The 23197-nt window shown below is 35.6% G+C and overlaps 2 protein-coding genes across 3 annotated transcripts in view; one reads left to right on the plus strand and one right to left on the minus strand.

Moving 5' to 3' along the window:
- The window catches only part of ST7L (suppression of tumorigenicity 7 like), a 36166-nt gene extending 35667 nt beyond the window's left edge, over positions 1-499 (minus strand). For both annotated transcript variants that reach the window (XR_001313543.2, XM_014066380.2), the window contains exon 1: positions 262-499. Coding sequence is in view for 1 of the 2 variants with exons in the window: in XM_014066380.2 (XP_013921855.2) it covers positions 262-460 (199 nt within the window). In the remaining variant the exon portion in view is untranslated. The remainder of the gene's footprint in view (positions 1-261) is intronic.
- Positions 500-952: 453 nt separating this feature from the next.
- CAPZA1 (capping actin protein of muscle Z-line subunit alpha 1) lies at positions 953-21834 on the plus strand. Its single transcript, XM_014066384.2, has 10 exons — positions 953-1272; positions 9686-9749; positions 11316-11367; positions 11565-11628; positions 12966-13172; positions 13519-13598; positions 14913-14991; positions 16227-16298; positions 17891-17953; positions 20804-21834. Exons 1-10 carry the CDS (start codon positions 1234-1236, stop codon positions 20942-20944), a joined length of 861 nt encoding a protein of 286 aa, XP_013921859.1. The 5' UTR covers positions 953-1233; the 3' UTR covers positions 20945-21834.
- Positions 21835-23197: the final 1363 nt, after the last annotated feature.

Raw genomic sequence — 23197 nt, forward strand, 5'->3', positions numbered from 1 at the left:
GTGATCACCAGGATTCAAACCCAACATGAATGAGTAGAAATAATATCTCTGATCATGTGCAAAGTTCTTCCAGCACTCCAAAATTACCAATACAAAACTGCAGGGCAGCGACTTGGCAGGCTCGGCTCTCCCTCAAAACCGGTTCCTCGGTGCCGACCTTAAAGAGTCCCCCGTAGGCTTCCCGCCTCCCCGGTCCCCGCCACCTTATTTCCTTCGCCCCCACAGAGCTGCTTTACAACCCCTGTGCAACCATTTCCTTACCTGCCACTAAGTTGTCGCGCAGCCGGAGCGGGCCCCGCAAGAAATAAAGGAGACCCAGCAACGCCAGGAAGCCAAATGACCGCGCCCAGGGTCCTGCAGCCAGCCTCAGCCGCTCCCATCGCCGAGGGCCGGGCCCAAGGCCAGACGACTGGGAGAGAGACGGCGCAGCATCCTCATTAATAGGGCTACTCTCCGCCATGACTCCCGCCCTCGGCTTGCCGAGGCCTGGCTGGCTGAAGGAGGCAGGAGGGCGGGAACAACCAGGCGCGCCGCCCAGGCCGCTTCAACCCGTTTGATGGATGCCGGCGCGAGCGGCGGGTAGGTGGGGAGCCGGATAGGCGCCCCCGCCGGTTCCTTGTTCTCTTCTCTCGTTCGGATTCGCTTTCAGACGGGCAGCTGTCCTGTTTGATTCATCATCGGAGTTGCTATCCTTTTCGCGCTGTTGTTACGGGAAAAGCCCTTTTGAACCCAGCTACATCTTGCCAGGGATACGCCAATATATCGGAACGGTTTGATTTTCTGACAGGCCCGTTAAGAAAGCAGGACTAATGTATTTGGTTGAGCACCAGGTTTATTGTTTGCGCGTAGACAGGTATTTGGAGAGAGATTGGAAAAAGGGAAGAAAAACGTTACTCATGAAACGCTGCCTTGCGATTTGGAATCAAAGTAGTTCTGATGCAGTTATTGGCTGAGCAAAAAAAACAGGATTGGGCCCGGGTAACTGGCCTTAATGAGCGAAGGTGTAGGATAGCATCTACGTTTCAAAAGTTGTTCTTTCAAACGGACTTTTTAGGTGCCCAGCAGCCCTGCAGAGCATCCTCCTGTTCCTAACAAGGCAGTAATGCTAACCAAGCGGGCCACATCCGCTCCGCTGACATCCGGCCGTCGAATTTCTGGCTCCGCCCCCACGTTCCCTCGTCCCGACGTGCCGTGCGCGGGGTGACAGGTGGGTCTAGACAGATAGAAGCCAAAATGGCGGACTTCGAAGATCGGGTGTCGGATGAGGAGAAAGTAAGAAGCCCTGGGGTGTCTCGGGTGTCTTTAGCAACAGAAGAAAGATAGCATTTCTTCTCTGAGGGCACAGAGGTTTCTTTCATTGCTTTTGTTTTTCTTAGCCGGATTAAGATTCTTAAAACTGAGGAGGTTCATAAATTTAAGAGGACCATTTTTGTCGCAAAATTAACTGACAGGAAAACGTTCTGCTCTTCCTATATTTCTTTCGTTGCTCCACTCGAGTGTGGTTTTTTTCCATAAATTAATGGAGCATTTTGGGAAACTGTCCTGAGTTTTTGTGAACATTGGTCTTTTAAGGGAAACGTTAATTTTACACTGGAATGCTTTAATTATATTTTTCCACGTTGTATTTTAATTCCAAACAGTTCATCCACTAAATACTGTGGTTCTGATAGTTGCTGAGATTTTGGATTATGTTTCAGCATTGTCTTTCCTTAAAGGAGGTCAGGATAGAGAATACCCTTAGTCCTGTGAGATGACATGTTCATTCTTTTTCCTTTGAAAAGACATATTCTATAAATATATGTTCCTATGGAATATACCTGTACTCCAAATAGATTTCTGGAGTTCTAATACATTTCAATAATATAACACTTGTTTTTTTAAAAAATGTCACCTGGTATTTCAACTAGTATATTTAAAATATAAATACATGAATTTAATCATAAAATCCTAACAAAAAGATTTACTAGCCTAACAAGTATTAAAAGGTAAGAAACATTTTTGAGGGAGGAAGGGTTCCATTATTTTGGGATATATCATCTTGATATGTATGTGCCTCTGTGTTTTTAAATGAGCTTCAAAACCTGGATAATTTAGTCTGCTTCTAGAATGGATGATTATGTTTACAAACTGAAATGTTGACCATTCTTGTTCTAAAAGTGAAAATTCAAGTGTGAATATAAGCAGTTTTTGAGAAAATTGAAAGCAATTTGAAATAAATACTGTTATAACTTGTGTAAATAAGTTCCACTGTTGATCCTGGTGAAGCAGTTTTGCATATCTCTATATTTTATTCAAAAAATTTGAAAGCACGTCTTCCCAGAATCAATGTAGAATCTGTAGTTCTAAGTACTTTGATTGTTCTAGATGCAAACATGTCTTTTATTCTGTGGAAAACATGCTTACGCAAGTCTTATTATTTTCTCATCTATATCTCACATGTGGAATAATGGAAAGGATTTTATTTGATCCTATAATGTTATACAGAAATTGCTAAGGCATAAAAGAAGAGCTTGCATCTCTTACAGAAGCTTGGCTGTAGATAAAGAATGGAAGCATTTGATTTTGAAAAGCAATATATTCTCTATTAGAAGTATTTTGTCTTTGAATAAATGGTTCATTATAAATAGAATTGCTTCTCTCTTTTCATGGATATTATTTAAATTTTAACTCACAAAATGCAAAATACCTTGTCATTTGTAACATTTCAATACCTATAATTTCATTTAATTTAAATCAAGTTTGATGCAGATGTTTGCTTTGCCAGCAATATAGTTGTAGGTGGCAGTTGTACTTTCACATTACAAGTTGAATACACTTCTTAGAGAATCAGGATAAATTCATAATAAACAATTATTTATTGTTATAAGCTTTACTGGAAAACATGATGATCTTATTTGCTTCAGTATATAAACTCATTGAGATGCAGGTTTAGAAAAGGCTAGGTAACAAAAATCATAAACATAAAATATTTAGGTTTTCTTTATTGTGAATGGGTTCTGGCAGGCTGAACATGCTACATCTCCCATTAAGAGATGTCATCTAATGGGAAACAGGAGGCATGCCTTTTCCATCATGTTCATGAAAAATGATATGCTATGCCCTATGAAACATCGTATAATCCAATATTTGAATGGCCCCAGCTTTTCTGACTTTATGCAAGACATTAAAAACTTGGCTCTTTCCCATAATTTTAGGCCTGAGTAGTGGGCAAGCCAGTTTACTATTATGGATGTTATTATTTGAGTTGTGCTCCATGTGCTCCATTTTCTTTTAACTTATTTTTAATGTTATTGCTTGCTAATCACTCAGATGCCTGTGTCAATTGGGGAGGCCATATAAATCTATATAATAAATACACTTAATAAAAACAAAAATGATCCAATACCTTAAAATAGATATACCACATTTAAAATAACAATTAGCAAGTTCTGATGCCACATATCCTGTTTCCCTGAAAATAAGACCTACCCAGATAATAAGCCCAATTGGGCTTTTGAGTGCATGCGCTAAAATAAACCATCGTCCCAAAATAAGCCCTCCCTGAAAATATTGCAACACAACAGCAGCCATGAGGTCACCACACTTATCGTCTCCTGTATCTCAAAAATAATAAGAACTTCCTAAAAATGAGACCTAGCACTAAAAATAAGACCAAGACCCTGTCTTATTTTCGGGGAAATGATATTAGTTTCTAAGTTATAAAATTTATGTCTACATTTAAGCTTCAGTTTAGTCTACACCACAAAATATACATGGTCTTGTCAACTATGGAGGAAATGAATGTTATATTCTTGATTTTGCATTTTTTTGTGATATTGTATATTGTGTTCTATTTTATTTGTGTTTTACTGAGAATTAACTATGGAAACGAATTTCAAGGCTTGCATACAGGAAGAAATATGAGTACCTTCAGGCTTTTAAACCACAAACATACCTCAGGTCTTCTCAAAGCATTTTTAGAAGCCTTACAGATAGATATCTTGGTTTGGGCTGTTAATAAGGAAATTATACACTTGCCTTCAGAAATATCCCTTGCCTAATTCAATACTGTCCCTTTGGCTATTAATTATGAGAGAGTGCTACATGTGCTGTTAGCAATAAACAAGTCCACATTTGTTCTAATTGCTTTAGCATTTACAGTAATCTTTACAGAAATCTCCTGATTGCACAGACCACGCGTTCATATCTATTTGCCAGATACACTGGAGACATATAATACAATACAATATAATACACAGCTTTTGCAATATTGTTTTATAATGCTGCATAAGAAATCTCTCAAATGCCAGAGTAATAATGCAAAGTTCTCTGGCATAAAAATCACATTTGATTGAATCTCGCTTCTGAAATTTTATCTTGGATAGCAGATTGAGAAGAAAAAAATAATAAAACTGTGATTAGTGGAGAGTTGGCATTTACTAATTTCAAAGATATGGTCTTCATTGCTTAGAGATATTTCACGTTTAGTTCATAAATGTTAGTTTTAGTCTACTTTAGTAAAAACATGAGCAATGGCTATATAGATGAATGCATATAGAAGGCTAAGAAATCAGCCCAGAAAAAATAAGGTGATAATTATATTATTAATTATAACTATTTATACAATATTGCTGCTGATATACATCCTAATATAGGTAATATGTTCATTTAGTGACATTTAATGTTACAATGACATTGAAGTGACTTATGATCAGTTTTCACATTTACAATCATTGTAGCAATTCAAGGTCATGTGATTAAAATTTGGACACTTGATAACTGACATGTATTTAAGACACAGTTGCACTGTCCTGGGGTCATGGGATTACCATTTATAAGCTTCAGATATACAAAATCTGGAAGCCAGATTTGCTTAATGACTGCATGATTCACTTTACAACTGTAACTCACTTAACTGCCTTGTTTAGCAATGGAAAGTTTGGGGTTAATTGTTGATCATACGTTGAAGACTTCTTATATTGAGTACTTTGAAGTTGTATAAAGACCATTATTCCAACTGATATAACTACACTGGTATGTAGTTGTATGTTTCTTCATTCAAAAACATTACTTTTAGAATACTTACAGCATCCTGAAATGTTCCTTTATATTGCTATTTTAGTTTTTGAATTATTATGGTTGGTTGCACAGTCAGGCAGATAATTAAAGTGAATTTGGCATTTCTTCATTTTTCAAGACTTCAGAGAGGCAGATGTTATTTGATGGTATAAAGGTATTGCAGCATGTAGGCTGTACCCGCCCCTCAAAAAAAAGGTTTTCTTTTGCAAATGATTTGATGGTGCTTTTATCAGTGCTGGTGGTGTCCAAGTGATGCTCCATATGTTTGGGAATTGCACCCAAGGCATCTATTACCATTGGTACTATCTTTGCTTTCTTTTGTCATAGTTGTTCTGTTTTTATTTGCAGTTTTGTCAGTTTATAATATTTAACTTAATCTGAATTAATACAGTTTTTACAATAAGCACCAAAACTATTCTTCATGTAAAACATTTTGCAGAGTGCAAGAAAACAAATAATAGACCAAAATCTCTGAAAATTACTTAGGTATAAGTAACAGTGAACAATATTAGCATTATTTATAATATAATAAAGATCAGCAAGAATATTTGTAGATATCCATCTTGATAGATTGGGAATTTTATATGATAACTACAAACTGTCAGAAGGTATTAATCATGTTTAACCACCATCATCATTATCTTATTCATTAAATATTACTGTATTTTTCCCAAAATAAGACAGGGTCTTATTTTCTTTTGACCCTCCAAATAAGGAATTGGCCTTGTTTTTGGGGAAGTCTTATTATTTTTCAGATGCAGGAGGCAGCAAGCCCACCAGATCCACCCTCTCCGTCCCACCACCTGCTTGCCTGTGGTCACAATAACCCAAGTTCTCCTTGCATCCTGGCCTTCGCCTGCCCTGCTTGCTGGCCGCTGAACAGCTGACTCTGCTGCTCTGGCCTGGCGGGGGGCTCTTCCTGGCAGAAGATACACACACATACACACACACACACAAACCCTCCAAGGCAGTCACATCCCTTCACTAACTTGCTTTCCAGCTCCATTCTCCGCTCCACGTGGAGAAACAAGAAAAGTAGACTGTGTACCTATGGTAGACTGTGTGCCAGAAAATACCTTCCAAGTTCTCGCAAAAAATAAAAAGATCTTGAATCTGCAATCCTGTATAATGTGAAGGCTTGGAATGGAGCATTTTTCCAAACTGCTTGAAAATGGAGAGGGGGGATTTTGTCTCTTATCCTGTTCTCTATCTGTGCTGACCTTCAGAACAGGGTGAGAGGCAGGAATATTCCCTTCCCCATTTTCAAGCCATTTGCAAATGCCCCATTTCGAGCTTTCAGCATATTCCAGGATTGCAGGATTGAAGGCTCGGAATGGGGTGTTTTTGCAAACCGCTTGAAAATGGGGAGGGGGGATTTTGTCTCTTATCCTGTTCTCAGTCTGTGCTGATCTTCAGAACAGGGTAAGAGTCAGGCATATTCTCCACACTTTCAAGCCATTTGCAAAAATGCCCCATTTCAAGCCTTCAATGTGAATATGCAGGTGAGAAGCGACCTTCTGTAGGCATGAAAATCCATACACTTGGAACATCGGAAGAAGCTTTGCAAGGAGACACTGCTACTGAGGTGCAGGAAATCTCTCCCCCGCCTGCAGATCCTCTTCCTTTCAAAGAGGAGTTTCATCAGGACAAAGAGGTGGCTGATGGCAGCATTTGTGTCGCCTTCATCCTGGTGAAACTCCTCTTTGAAAAGACGATCTGCAGGTGGGGAGGGGATTTCCTGCACTTCAGCAGCGGTGTCTCCTCGCAGGGCTTCTTCTGATGTCCCATGTGTATTGATTTCCATGCCTTCCTTTCCTGTTCCGTGGAGAGAATTGCCTGCTGTGACTGTCACCGTTATGTAAGGGTTTGGGTTGTGTTGCTTGGCCTCCGGCTTCTTTTGCAGCCGCAATTGGCTGCAAAAGCGACTGGCGTTTGCTGGAAGCAGAGTCCTGAGCGGCACCCACAAATCAGCTGTTTTGTGAATGGAGCAGCTCAGTTGATCCAATTAAGGGACCAAGAAGCCCTGAGGTCACTGGGGAAGGGAAGGGCTACCCCGGGTTCTGGCTAAACCCCTCCTTCACTAGGGCTTATTTTCAGGAGAGGGCTTATATTTTTGCCCACCCTGAAAATATGGCATGGTCTTATTTTCAGGACTTGTCTTATTTTGGGGGTAACACGGTATTATTATTAATTTTTTTTATTTGTATCCCACCTTGATTACTTTATAAGTAATCAAAGTGGAGAACATGTGTAATACATTAATATTATTGCTTAATATATTAGTTAATGATTCATGTATCAATATAATTTACTTGTTAGCATATTGTCATTGTATAGCAATGTCTAGTTTTGTGTTATGCATTTCTGTAAATGGCGATGAAAAAAGAAAGCTTTTTTGGAATAGATTCAAAGAAGGCTGAAAATTGCAAACATTTTCATTAGGAAAGTTTTCAGCTAATACAGCATGTGGAAAAGTACCCAGGTGGTGACTTCAAAGAAGACACAACAGGATATTGAGAGATTCAGTTCTCATAATAAATGAGAATTCTCGACATAACAGAGACTTATTTCCCTGGGAACAAAAGAGATAACAAAGGCTTAGTAAAAAAATAAAAAATACCAAGAAGAGTGAGAAAGGAAACTGATCAAACTTTGTTGGACTGATGAAGCTTTGTTGGAAGCTACAAAATGTATTAGAATAATATCCCTTTAGAAATATCTTCTAGAACAAGTACTTGTGGAGATTCAAATTGGATTTTACCTGAATTTAAATCTAGCCTGGCTGTCTGATCTATTGAAAGTAATGCATGGATATGTAAATGAAATTTTTAATTCAAAAATGATCAGTAGTAACTCAAGTGAAACATACAATATCTGTTTCTATGGTTTAAATCTGTGGACAAAAAAACCAAACCAAACCAAGGAAAGTGCTTCATAGTATTCACTATGACAGGGCATAATTGCAGGGCTAAAAGTAGATCGTGAAATATAAGTACTACTTATAACGGGGTCTTATTTTCTTTTGACCCCCAAAATAAGTGCTTAGCGTTATTCTTGGGGAGGTCTTATTATTTTTGAGATGCAGGAGACAGTGAGCATGGTCACCTCATGGCTGTGTTGCAATATTTTTGGGGAGGGCTTATTTTTGGGGCAACTGTACTGTCACTAGAGTTTTCCATTTGCCATTATGTTTTAATGTGACACAAATATATAATAATTATATTAAAATTCAGTGAAATACAATGTTAGGCTGGCACTGTTCACTTATTTTCATGGTTTTACATGCAGTTTCTTAACTACATATTTTTCCTTCAATCCTGCACAATATTACTATTTTTTAAAAAATAGAACTTAAAAATATTTGCTAATGGAATATATTTTTTAATATATTCTTTTCCTATATTTGCACGTGAGATAAAATCAAGAAAGCATTGACTACAGGACAATTTAAAACTTCGTAATCTTCAAGGACCGTGTTGATAATAATTCTCTGACTAGACAGATATTGAGCATGATTATAAGAAACAACATTATGGTATCTTACAAGGAGGGTTTTCATTGTTTCATGTTGTTTTGTATCCTTGTCATATTCAGATATTCTGACAAAAACTAGCTAAGGAGTTTATTGTTATGCTATCATTTTCTACTGCATTGGCTTTTTAATATTTATTAGACTAATCTCTGAGTAGCAATGCTTTAAAGTGTCATGATTACTGCTTAGAGGTGCAATTTCTAATAAAAGCTCATACTATAGCGCTTGAACTTTTAATCATTTAGAGCAGTGTTCTAGAAAGTATACAGAATTTATGGCATAGGGCTTTTCTTCCCCAAATAGCAATTTTTTAAAGTTTTGTTTAATTTCAATTTTATACTGTATCAATCGCAATTTGTAGCCACTGAGTAACTTAATAAAAGCAGCTTTAGGCTATAGATATTCTGTACTATAAAATTAAGAATAAGGTATCATTATTCAGTACTGTCGAAAGTCAGACAACATAGTAAAATATATTTTGAAAGTAATTATTATTTCAATTATTATTGAAATATTAACTGGATGTATATGACAATTGATTCCTAGCGTCCATTTAGTTGAGAGGCTTCATGTGTGCATGAGAAAAATAAATTGTTATATGAGGAAGTTTGGTGTTACCTTTGGTGATATTAAAAACTGATTTCTATGGATGTAAAGAAAAGTATGATAATATTTATAGATTAATGAAATTCTTGTCTACCAAACTGTTCAATAAAGCTTTTGAATCTGTAATAGTAATAAGTATATAAGGGTATTTCAGTAGCATATATAAAACTATACTTTTGTGGACAGATGAAATGCTTTATTCATACATATGACTATTAAAGGTTTAATCAATAAATTAGAATACATCAGTTTCTCTTATCTAATAATATTCCAGTTGATACTTTGATGAGGCATGTTATAGAAGAGAGGAAAACAAGAGATTTAGGATTTCAAGGGTGGAAAAGGTGAGGATTTTCCATAGGCTACAGGAGCATACTTTACTTTTTGGTTTTGTATGTTATTACTCTCTATTTTACAATTAAAACTAAATACCACTTTAAAAAGTACAGTAAATTTTGATTTACTAAGCTCACATGATTTTCTCTATAGGTTCGTATTGCTGCAAAATTTATCACCCATGCACCCCCAGGGGAATTCAATGAAGTGTTTAATGGTAAGTAAAAGAACAAAAGGTTATTGATGTTTCTCTGTATTATTGTTAGTAAACATTTACAGCCTTTATTTTGTTTTTATTATTTATATTCGATGTAATCTGCATTGACTCCTAGTTGTTTAAAATAATAAAACAATATTAAAGCAAGGGCACAATGTCAGTAATAATACATTAGAGTAATAAAAAAAGTATTTACTCTACAAACGAATCATCTAGAAAGCCCTGTTTTTGCTAGTTTCCAGAAAGCCATTTGATTTAAAATAATAACAAATCATTTAAAACTTTTTTAGTTTCTCTTGGTAGGCTAAATGATACTAATATTTAGAAGTTGGAAACATTTTGGGAATCTCATTGTATATTTTAAATCCATGAAATTCATTGGCAGTGTTTTCTTTTATTTGAAATTTTCCTGAATTTGGTACTGTTTCATATGTTCACTGTATATGGATTTTCTTCTATAAAAATATTTGTGGTGTTTTTTTTAGGCAGTATGGAAATATATTAAGTAAACACATTTCTAATGCCATTCTATTTCTGAACTTCTCTTACTACTGAACTATGTCTTTTTCCTGAAGATCTCATGAAGTCATATTTTATTCTATCCCTCACAGTAACAATAATTTTATCCTCACAACTTTTTTAAAATTATTGAGAAATCATGGATGGTATTAAGCTGAAAGAAATTTTATTCAGGGTTGTGCCATTTTGCCCAATTGATGTCAAAGCCTGTTTTACCCAATTGGTATTCTTTGGCTTTCTTGTGCACTTTTTCAAAGTGACCTGTTTTTCTGGCAAGGCATAAAAAACTGCTGAGACAGAAACCTAACCTGTAGTTTAGTGCCTGATTGGGAAAAGACTGATAAAGCTGTATGTGCTTACAGCAGGCTGAATTATTCAGTTACGCCAGTGCAAAAGTACACTGGGAGCTTTTGCCAACAGCACATAAAGATAAACTAAGCTATCAAAGTAATTTTAATTTTTATTCCTTCTGTCATCAATATTCTATATGTCTGTAAGTATTTATCAGAATTTTTTTGGAATCATTTATAAAAATTCAAAATCTCACATCAGGACACCAGGCCTCTTGCATGTTCACTATGTGGAATAAAAAAACATTAAATTTTGTGAAACAATAGGTAGAGTATTAATAGTTTTTAACTTTTTAAAGTTCAATTCTATTTAAAAATGAATCCATTGTATCATACACATATTTATATTCATTCTAGTGTCTTCTTTAAACATCTAACTTTCAGAGCAGATTTCAGTGACAAGAAATATAATCTTCACAAAGTATATATGAATCATAAAAACATTCTATGAGGAGGCAATAGTTTTCATATGTAAAGTCTACAGTATTTTCTTTTAATACTCTTTTATATATTTATAAAATGTGTTTAGTTTTCATATGTTTCTAAGAAAACCTTATCAGTTCCTACCAAGAACAGTAGTTCCTGTTGAGAACAAAATAGCTAAGCAACTTTTTACTCACATGAATCTGAGTGCCAGTTGACATTGCTTCAAGGCCATAATATTTTTGCTAACCTATGTGAATATTTTCTTCTCTAGATGTTCGTTTGCTGCTCAACAATGACAATCTTCTCAGGGAAGGGGCAGCCCAGTAAGTACCATGAAAGTATAATTGTTTCTGAAATTGTTCTGTTGATGTAAACCTAAAGTTTTAATGTCATTTTTTTCCTATAATAGCAAAATATTAATTCAAGACCATAGTTTTATAAATACTTTAAAGAGTGTAGGGTTATCTGCCTATTTTTCTATAGAATCAGAAGCTAATACTTACTTATCTGTTTCTGATAGCGCATTTGCACAGTATAACATGGATCAGTTCACTCCAGTGAAAATAGAAGGATATGATGATCAGGTAAATTATAATTATTCTTGTCATCTACTGTAGTGTTTGTTTATTGAATTTTGGGAATAATTAGTAAAATCTTTCTATATAAATATGTATAGAAAGTTAACACTTATATATCAAATGAGTTTTATTTGCTGGTCCCTGTACTTTTTTATGTTTTTAAGCCAACAAAATGTTGGATAGAACTAATGGCTATAGACTCAATCATTAGGATAACTCTCTCAAACCAAAACAAAATAGGACCAAATTTGGTATGGAGAGAGAAGCCAGAAAAAAAAGATTATATTCAAAAGCAAGTAGAACCTCTGCTCAGAAAAAATATATCAGAGATGTCTCAGTTTCATGGTCTCCTGATCCTGAACAGAACTATTATTAAAGATGTTAAAAGAATTCTAGCAGCTATGATTCTCATATGTTCCCAACCTTGATTTATATCTTGACTTATATAATGCTGAACCGGAAGATGTTGCTGATGTTATATACTTGTGTCAGGTTATGATAGAATCCTTCTTTTTAATACTGTATATCACCATGTGATATTAAGAAATAGAAGATTGTTGAAGAACCAACACATAGAGAACTAACAGATATGTGCTTTTCTGTAATTATAAACTCAGCTTAGGTATCTTCTGCCTCTCCAATACTCTTTACAATCTCTTTTTCTCAGTATTAGTTTGTATACTCAGTATATTGAGTATTCATGATAGTGATAGTAATATACTATGGCAGTTTCTCATGCTTAAAGGCTGCAGCATTTTGAACAAACTGCTGTAGGATGCAGCATTATCCTAAAGTCTCTTCAGGCCTGATGATTAAATTTAGAAACAGTAACAATAAAATGAAGTTCAAAGAGAAATCCAATCTTTCAATGAATCTTTTCCTTGAAAAAATGTACAATTAAACATTGAACAAATCCATTCTTACAGTTCTTAAGGAAAGAGATACTGTGTTCTGAATTTGTTTAGGAATTTGGTTTCATAATATTTCTTTGAGATGGTTCTTTTCATTTTCAAAGTAGCAAAGAATCATTTATCCCAGGAATTGATTACTTGATGTAAATTAAATTGTGTTGAACAGATGTTTCTGATTCAGAATTACAGTTCTTTTTAAGTTTTAATCTTACAGGATCATAAAAATTAATCTGTCAGAGATAGTAGGATTTAAATAGCAATCCTGTTTTGAACAATAGCAATTTTGGCATGGATTATCACAGTAAATTATGTCTTTCTTTGACTAATATGTGGAATTTAAGATATTTTAAAACAATAAAATCTCTATTTTGTTTTAAGAGTTTGTTTATGAAGCAGACAACAAATTTGTTGTGGGTTTTTTTTTTCTGTTAGGTCTTAATCACAGAACATGGTGACCTTGGTAACAACCGGTTTTTAGACCCAAGGAACAAGATTTCCTTTAAATTTGATCATTTGAGGAAGGAAGGAAGCGATCCTCAGCCAGAAGACATAGATACATCACTAAAGTCCTGGAGGGATGCCTGTGATAATGCATTAAGAGCTTATGTGAAAGATCATTATCCACATGGTTTTTGTACTGTTAAGTATATAACTCTTCCTATGCTAAAACTTTATTGTTATTTGAATTATTGTAAAAAACTATTTTGACTGTTAGAATCAGTTATTAATAGCTTGCTTTTTCAAAGTTGGAATTAGATATATAAAATATATATTCATTTATAAATTGCCTCATAGAGCAAAGACATGTAACTTTTTCCAGGTGAGGGCCATGCTGATACAGGAAAATGTTTCCCACCCATCTTCCATAAAAGCTAAAGACAAATTGGATTTGCAGTGCATTTATTTTTTATCAATGTAAATATTTTTGTCAATGTAAATATTTTTATCAAATATTTATTTTATAAATATTTTTCTTTGAAAATAGGTTTATAGTAAAACTATTGATGGACAGCCAACAGTTATAGCTTGCATTGAGAGTCATCAGTTTCAACCCAAAAACTTTTGGTAAGCATGTCTCAGATCTACAAATTTGTATATATGTTTACAACCATAATTGAATCAGCAATTTAGATTGTAAGTCATGACAATCATGGCATAAAGTGGGTCACATGACCATGCCTGATTTTATGATTTTTTTGTGGTGGCCGTTAAACAGATGTGACCGTTGTAAAGCAAATCTGGAGATTAAGCAAACCCATTATTTACTATGGGGTATTTTTTGCTGGAAATCAGTAAATACTGATTTCTGACAAGGGCATAAAATCATGGTTATGTAACTGTGGGGTGCTGCAAACAGTTCTAAATGCAGGTAAGTTGCCAAGTACCCAAAATGTGGTCACGTGACTATGGGTAGGAGAATGTCAGAACTTGGAATCTGGCATGTAAATAGCTTGGGGGGGGGGCTGTTGTAACTTCAGATAGTTGCTAGGTAGTTGATTGTAAGTCAAAGACTGTCTATATATGCGCATAAAAGTGCAAATGATATCAATAAGAGATGGACATTTATAATTACTGAAAAAATGGAGAGGTAAATTTAATTCTGATCCCTTTAAACTGGAATTTGCATTGAGAAGAAAGATTATATTGGCTGAATACATTCATCTCTGCTGAGCCCAATAAATCATTACCTTGTGATGGGTAAATGTGCACATCCAAGATAATTTTGACAGTTACTTCTAAAAGCTTCAGTCAATATTACAGAAGTTTATAAAGTATGATAGTTGTAGTCAAAAATAGCAATGGAATCCCATGATTGCATATCCCTGTCTAAATGAATGGTATTTGCCTTGTCAAAATTCTCTTTGCTAAGAGGCAAAATTACATACAGATAATCTTCACTTAGCAACTGCCTCATTTAGTGTCTATTTACAATTAAAATGGTACAGTTAAATCACTGAGTAACGATCCCCAAAGAGCACATATGTATTGTTCTTTGATGTCTGTTTTATAATAAATAGAAAGAACTGTAATTCTTTGTAAGAGGATATATAAACTGAATAATTCTTATATGATTATATTTTTTATACTGGGTATTGTGACACATTTTCTGGTTCCTGAATAGATAATACAATTTGAAAAATAGCCATAAACTTATGACTTCACCAAATCTCATCACTTTGGGAGGTATTTAAAATGATTTTTTTCAACCCTATCTATGCCATTTAATGGCAAAGAGCTTGCTACAGTAAATGTGTAAACTCTAGGAAACACTACATTGAAAGGAATGGCATTTTAGTAATCTGATAACCATTTATAGGGAATAAATTTCAACCCATTCCCCCAGTCCTATAAATAATATAGCTTCTGGTATTTTTGTAGGAATGGACGCTGGAGATCAGAATGGAAATTTACTATCACTCCACCTACAGCTCAAGTGATTGCAGTGCTCAAGATCCAGGTTTGTTAAGCTATACAGAAACTGTATGAACAAACTCCTTCCAAAACTTGATTCTCTCAAATAGAAAATTATATGACAACTTTCTGAAATTGGGTATTTAACGAAAAGAAGGACGAGAAAAGAAGGCTTTGCTAACTGCTATAGATGTGTTACTGCTTACCTAGCATTATTTAGAAATGGCCCAATATATTTAAAGATAGTAACACCCTTGAGAAATAAGTTTGATTTGTGCTTTCTTATTGATAAAATGGTGTTTTATATAAATTAAGAAAGTTGCTCAATATGGATTTGTGTAACTATTGTGTGCAATTTAACTGAATAGTTATAAATAATGAGCAATTTTTAAAAAGTACATTCAATATCAATTAATGAGCATTTTTAAAAAGGTATTATTATTTTTATTATTATTATTTTTTATTAGTAAAAGAAAAATACAACAGCCAATAGATTGCAAAAGACAATACAACATCCGCCACTGTTTTGCTTTACATTTGACTATGTTTCGAGACATTTCCATAATAACAAAATCGTTATAGACATCAAAAGTTAGGCATCTTCTTCCCTCCCTCCCTCTTTCCTTCCCTCGTTTCTTCTCTGCCACTCCCCTTCCTTCCCTCCCTCCTTCTCTCCTTCCCTCCTTCCTTCCCTCCTTTCTTTTCCCCTTTTCTCCTTCCCTTCCCCCTCCCTTTCCTCTCTCCTTCCCCTCTTCTTTCTCTCATACATTCCCTCCTTCCTTCCCTCCTTCCCTCCTTCCTTTCTTTTCTCTTAGATTCCCTCCTTTCTTCCCTCCTTTCTTCCTTTCTTCTCTCCTTCTCTCCTTCCTTCCCTCCCTCCTTCCCTCCTTGCTTCCCTCCCTGCTTCCCTCCCTCCTTCCTACCCCGCTTTCTTCTCTTTCTTCTCTCCTTCCTTCTTTCCACCTCTCCTTTCCCTTCTCTCCTTACTCTTCCTCCCCTTTAACCTTCCCCCTTCTTCCGATTCCTCCCCTCTTTCCTACTCTTACATTCCCTCCCATTCTTCCTCTGCCTTTCCCTTTCTCCTATTATTTTTATAAGTAAAAATATCCTGTATCAGTGGTATGCATGGCTTGAAACAAGGCCATTTAACTTCGTCAAAACATGATCAGAAGTATCAAGGAAAAGGTTTTTCTCTTTAAATTAGGAAGGAAGGAAGGCTTTGTCCCTGTACAATATTTAGTACAAGGCATTTAAATCCTCAATGGTTTCATTTTAATATAGGTGCATTATTATGAAGATGGTAATGTGCAGCTGGTTAGCCACAAAGACATACAGGAGTCTGTAGCAGTTTTGGTAAGTGAGGAAATTTACTTAATATATCATTATTTTGCTGTCTTTATTACATGCAATTATCCTTTCAAAGTTATTCAGTAGTGGATAGCATTTTGCTTAGGGAGAAAATGCTGTGCAGAATGTACTTTAGTCCAGAATGTAAAGTAATTTCTGCATTTCAGAAGTGACTTTTCTCTCCTTCGGAGAATTAAACTTTTGTTTATGTTCTATCTTTTGAAGAATACTGTATACAGATAGTCCTCAACTTACAACCACTTATTTAATGGCAATTCAGTTATAACAGCACTAAAAAAAGTGACTTATGATCAGTTTTCACACTTATGACCATTGCAGCATCCCCATACTCACGTGAACAAACTTAAGTGCTTGAGACTGGCATGCATTTACAATGGTTGCGGCATCCCAGGATCCTGGGCTTATTATTTGCAACCTTCTTGGAAAGCCAGATTTGCTTAACAACTGCAGAATTCACTTATCTGTAGTGATTCACTTAACAACCATAGCAAAAAAGGTCATTAAGTGGGATGTGATTCACTAGCAATTGCCTTGCTTAGCAGTAGAAATTTGCGGCTCAATTATGGTCATAAGTCAAGGACTACCTGTAATCAAAAACTCTTGGTTTTCCAGCTGTTGGTTTTCCAGCCAGAAACATGTTAATTAAGGTATACTTGATCATTTGATAGTGAATTGCTGGTGATTATTGTGTGAAAGGATGAGTCAAGGTGTGGCACACTGGTTAAGGTATTAGCTATTACTGGATTGAAAGAAATCAAATTCAAAGCGAAATTATCTTTACCCATGGAAACCAACTGTATTCCTGTTGCCCAGTCAGAATCGCCTGATGTGATTTTTATTTTATTTAGCATATGACATCTACAGAGGTCATACAGTCACTGATTACAATACAACCTGATGTGTTATTATATAATTAAAGTGATAAAATATCTTCATTTAAGTTGTCTTCAACTCTTGAAGAAAATGTAAAATAACAAAACCCAGAAATGGGCTTACATCCACAAAATCAATTGATATCAGTTTATACAACATTTCCTTCCTATCTTTCTTTGCTCCTACAGATCCCTGAAGTAGGGCAATTTTGGAGGAGGAAAAACTAGATTTATAAATCAATAGTTATTCTGTGAGAAATTGGCAAAATTGATTTTCATCTAGACCAAAGATTCCCAACATTTTCTATACCCCACGCCCCTAGAACCCTTCTGATATATTCTTGCACCCATTACAAAATAATAATAATAATTATATGCATATAATTATGCATATGCACTATAATTTTGAAACTTCTTAGCCCAAGTTTTTGCACCCCCTGGAATATCGTCTCACACCCCCTGGAGGTGCAACACCCCAAGTTGGGAACCCCTGATCTAGACATTTATCAAATACAAATCTATTATTTAATAATGATGAATGACTATGCAGTCCAAACTAAATTTTCATCTAAAACCTAAGATATGAGGCACCAAGTTCAGTTCAAAGTTTAGGAATATATATTCATTATGCCATAAAATTGAACTTATAAAACATTTAAAAATACTAAAGAATCATACAGTGTGATGTTTGCATTCTTTTTGTAGAATGATGTTCAAACAGCAAAAGAATTTATTAAAATCATAGAACAGGCAGAAAATGAGTATCAGGTAAGAAGATAAAATATTCTGTTCTTATTAATATTATAAAAGTGCATTTTCAATAACGTTCTATTTATTTTAGAGTTCTCTGTTAGGGGAGGACATAGAACTTAAATTCTTTCCCTCCCAAAATTTTTGTCCCCAGTGGATACAATTATTACAGTAAGGAAAAGTATGCATACAACAATCACTCAGATTGATTGTCTCAAAGTTTCAATACAGCTGTCCTTTAATGCAGTTCTCAAGTCTGGTACAGTTAAATAGAGTTGCATAATTAGAGCTGAATCTTTCTGATAAACATGAGTTTTCCAAATAAAATAAGCAGGTTATCTAAATAATCAGAATCTTATTTCACGCAACACACCCAATTCCAGTTCAATACAAAGTACCAGTTCTAAGACTTAGTGAAGCTATTTTGGATTGTGTCTCCAAATGTTTGGTAATTTTATATTTAATGGTAATTTCCACTGTCCTCCCCGAAATGGATATTGAGTCGATAGACTTGTAATTTCTTGATCTCCCTATAGGCCTTTTTAAAAAAATTGAAGTTACATTGGCAACTTTCCAGTCTTCAACTATAGAGGCTGAGTGTAAACACGGGTTGTATATTTTAGTTGAAGATGCACAATCTCGGTTTCAAGTTTCTTAACCCTTGGATTGAAGAGTTATCATCAGGGCTAGTAATTTGTTGATGCAGAAGTTTTCAATAAGGCTTAGAAGTTCTTTTCTTATTGCCACAATATGGTTCAGTTCATCTAATTCCCTTCCTGAGAATGGGCTGGGGGATCTTCCCTATTTTTTCTGCTTGAAGATAGAAGCAAATAATTGTCTTCTGGGCAATTTTCTCTTCTTACCCTACCTTGACTTTAATGTATTTGAAGAATTTTCTATTATTAATAAAAGAGAATATTTCTAGCTCAGGGTTGAAATGCATTGTGAATACACTATCACTAATAATGTTACCTATTTTGGGGCAATGAAGCGTCTTCAAGAAAGCAACAAAACTCAGCCCCCAAGGATCTCTCATTTTCTATTACAGTTTTCACAGTTTAGGCCAGGTGCTCTTCACTGTCTCTCTGCATTTCTTTTGACAGAATTTGTGCTCCTCTTTGTTTCTTTTATTGGGAATCGGTTTTGTACTTTCTAAAATATTTCCTGACCTTAATAGATTCCTTTACAGTATTAGTCAATCAGGAAAGCCTCTTCTTGGACTTGAGGGCCATTTTCCTAATTTTAGGAATACATTCTTTGTATTATTTATCCTGTGGTTTTAAACAAGAGCTAAACTTTATGAAATGAGCTTTTTGGATTTTCATTTGAATTTTATTTTCATCAGTCTTCTCAATTTTGAGAAATTGCCTTTTTGAGGTGAAAAATGACTGTGGAAATTGTTATGTTGGTTATCACTTTTTTGAACATTAAATTTTATTGCAGTATGGTCAACATTTTCAATCAACTATGTATATTCTTACACCAAGTTTTGAAGACCATATAGAATAATTTTACCTTCCTGTCATGCTTTGTGCAGACATTCACCCAGTCAATGTGCAGATAATTTAAAACTTCCATTATTATAACAATTATTTTTGGGGATGCCTCTGATTTTTTTCTCTAATTCTGTATCTCTGTGGGCATCCTGGTTAGGGTGTGGTAGCACATCACCCATATCAATATTCCTTTTATGACCTGATATTTTTTATTTTAAGTGATTGTGTCCAATGATCTGCCCCTTTATGAATGTCAAGACAACTCTGTTAAATGTTCTCTTTTACGAAAGGGGTAGTGAGAGGTGCAGCACCTCTCACTACCCCTTTCCCGGTCTTTCCTAGATTTCTACCAGATTTCAGATATATGTGCTGTCTTCTAGGACCAGGTATTTCAGTTCACACTTTTGGCCTGCAGCCCTCTAGCATTCCTAGACAACAGTCCCATGTTTTATTCAGCCTTGTTGACTAGTCATCACATCTGTCTCGATTATGCTCTCTATTCTGTCTCCCTTTTAGAACAGGCCTAATTCTTTTAACTCCTTCTGCATACATTGCCTCTGAGGCTTTCAACTATGTCCAGATTTGAAATACATTAGACGCCGATAAGCCTTTTCATTCATTTATTATATCTATATTTCATATTTCTTACATAATAAATTGAAGATAATTTGTACAGGGCTCACAAGTAGTTTTTCACTGTAGCATTTATTTGCTAAACAAAATATGTTTTTAACTTTGCCACACATTGTTAAAAAGGGTATGACTGCATTTGGGGATATGATTTCTTTTCAGAGCAACACTGATAGCAGGAAACTTTTGTTTCCAAGAGGGGGACTCCTTTTTTTCTCTCTCCCCATGATTTGTGAGAAATTTCAGAACTAGCTTCTGGGTCCATTTATTTATTATATGACTTTTACAGAAGATTGATATAGGAGTTTGCTTAGAAAATCATTTTGCAGCTCTCAAAAGATTGAACCACTAAAATTTGAAACTACACATAGCAGGAACAGATTAGTCATAGGAAGGTATAAGAGAACAGGATTTGATGATTTCAGGTGACAGTTCTTCAGAAAAAGTAAATTTATCATGCTATCCATAGGTTAATCTTTTAACAATTCAGGTAGAAGAACTCTGCCTCTCTTTGAGCATGGGATTATTTGAGAGGGCATACCAGCGCTCCTTTTCCTGCATGGGGAAATTATCTAAGCAGAGAATGCACTGAACAAGTAATGACAATGTACTTTTATCTTGCTGTGAGTAATCTGGCAATGGACATAGAAGGATGGGTTAAAATCTGTTAGTAGTTAATCAGTATACATTTAAATATGTACATTTTGACATTCTAACCTCTAACCCACTGAATTATTTGCAGACAGCAATCAGTGAAAATTATCAGACAATGTCAGATACCACATTCAAAGCCTTGCGTCGCCAGCTACCAGTCACCCGTACTAAAATTGACTGGAACAAAATCCTCAGCTACAAGATCGGCAAAGAAATGCAGAATGCCTAAGAGCAGAGATGCTGTGAGAAACATTAGCATGCAAAATAAGCAGAGCAAATATGGTCCTTTGCCAAGTAGGTGGGTTCCCTGAAATTGGCATTTGTCTCGGGCTTTTGGCATTAACAGGTTTTATAGCCTTACAAAGGACTGTTAGAGACATAACATTTTGTTTGTGTATGTTCCTGCCTTGAAAACATCTGGTGTAAGAGTCACAGTGCATTTCTTAGTAGGCTTACTTAATATAGCCACTTTGGGATCAGTACTATCAGTCCTTGTATTTGCTAAAAAGTGTCTTCCCTAAAAGAGTCTTTCTAGAAATGCAGGCTGGTAATATTGGACTTAGAGTCCCAGTACCTTTTCCAGCACAGGTATTATATTCAATTTAATAGAAATGCTGGCAGCTTTATGGTGTTGCTTTATACCAGATACAACTTTTCCTTGCTTGTCTCCCTTCAAAACTGCCAACCACCAACTAGCAATATCTTCTAGGCTTACCTTTTTCATGTTTGCAAAGTGTTTACAAGACTCTTCCCAGAAATGCCAAGAAGGCCAGGTCTTCTTAAATGCTGTTTTGGGGGATGGTTGTTTTTGTTTTTTAAATCCAAAGACTTGAGCCTCATTTTCTTCGAGTAAACTATTTTTCTCATTTGTATTCCTGGAAGTACGGTTAATATAAATATCTGCATTTTTACTGGATGGATCCTCCATTTTTCTTAATACTTGTCTGCTGCTCAGATATTTGTTTAGATGGAGAAGAAATTACAAAATTTAAATGCTGTAAATGTTTAAATATTGGATTTATTGTGCTTTAATGCTTTGTGGCAAGCTGATGGTGTTTGCATCAGAAATGTATGAATGAACATGTCTAAGTGGGTCAATAAAATGTTTGCAACAAGGCATATTTTGGAGTTTCTTGCTTATTTTAATATACTTGGAGAAATGTGATTCATTAGGAATATTTCTATATCACATTATGTTATATTGGAGCTAATTAATCCACAGATTATACAGAGTCCATATACTCTTTGGAGGGCAAAACAGACAAAAATGTTTTATCTAAAACTTCTTTGATGTTTTTAAAGTATATTTCTCCATAACTATGCAAGAGTTGTTAGCTATAACTCTAGTTCCAAGTTGGCTTAAAATTCTGTCTTGTTCACAAACTCTAAAGTCGTGATGGTGTACCTATGGTACACATACCACAGGTGGCACACGGAGCCATTTCTGAGGGCATGGGAGGCATTACCCTGTCAGCTCCAGCATGCATGCACGTGCTGGCCAGCTGGTTTTTGGCGCACTGGAGACTTCTCTGAAGCTTCAGGAGAGCAAAAAACCACCCAATGCGCAATCTGGAAGTTCAGGAGCAGACTTCTGGTTTGTGCTTGGCTGTTTTTTGCCCTCCGGAGGACGAAAAACTGCCCAATGCGCAAAACAGAATTTCTGGAACAGAATTTCTGGAACAGGGAACAGGCTCCTGAAGCCTCCTGAAGGAGAAAAACAGTCCAACGGACAACCCGGAAGTCCGTTCCTGAACTTTCGGTTTGCGTGTTGGGCCATTTTTTACCTTCTCCAGGCTCCTAGAAAGCCTCTGGATCCTGGGAAGAGCGAAAAACAGACCTACTGTTTCTGGCTTCCGGGGACAGTGGGGAAAGCCACTTTTGCCCTCCCCAGGCTCCAAGAAAGCTGTACACTCATGCACGGGGCAGCAGGGGCATGTGTCATGTGCATATGCACAGGAGGCATGGCATTACATTATGGGGGTAGGCATGTAATTTTGGCACCTGAGGCGAAAAAGGTTCACTATCACTGCTCTAAAGCATGATTGTAGGCTTACATAAGCTAATTACCCATCCTTATAGGCATGTGAAACAAAATGGGAATAAATAAGTTGCAAACTGGGACACATTGGCTATTACGTCAGTTTATAAGGCTTGGATAATACAACTGATGATTCTTTTTTCTTTCTCTTATTCAGGAATGTATGTGGAAAAGGTGATTTATGGCCTTTAGAAATAGTCATAGGAGGATCTTATTGAAATAGGCAATAATAACAACATCTTCCAAGTCTGGCTGTATTTTCCTTTGTTTCCCTCTCACACCCCAGGATAAATTTTTAATTCTTAAATTAAAACTGGCTCAATTGACTTTGAATAACTGTTATAAAGCTTCTAGTCCCAATATTGCTTAGGGTGAAGACAGGCAAAAAGATGATAATCATACTATCCTCCATGACTTGCAGAAGGCCATCAATCACCTCCTCAG

Source organism: Thamnophis sirtalis, unplaced genomic scaffold, assembly GCF_051295495.1.
Source record: "Thamnophis sirtalis isolate CommonGarterSnake01/CBP01778 unplaced genomic scaffold, rThaSir2_p1.2 scaffold_7, whole genome shotgun sequence".
Classification (NCBI taxonomy): Eukaryota; Metazoa; Chordata; class Lepidosauria; order Squamata; family Natricidae; genus Thamnophis; species Thamnophis sirtalis.

What these genes read in the sequence shown, in the direction of transcription:
- CAPZA1 (XM_014066384.2), top strand. Translation starts at nt 1,234, where the DNA reads ATGGCGGACTTCGAAGATCGGGTGTCGGATGAGGAGAAA. An exon ending in TTGCAGTGCTCAAGATCCAG is followed by an intron (nt 14,992 to 16,226) that starts GTTTGTTAAGCT and finishes ATTTTAATATAG; the next exon opens with GTGCATTATTATGAAGATGG. An exon ending in AGGAGTCTGTAGCAGTTTTG is followed by an intron (nt 16,299 to 17,890) that starts GTAAGTGAGGAA and finishes TTCTTTTTGTAG; the next exon opens with AATGATGTTCAAACAGCAAA.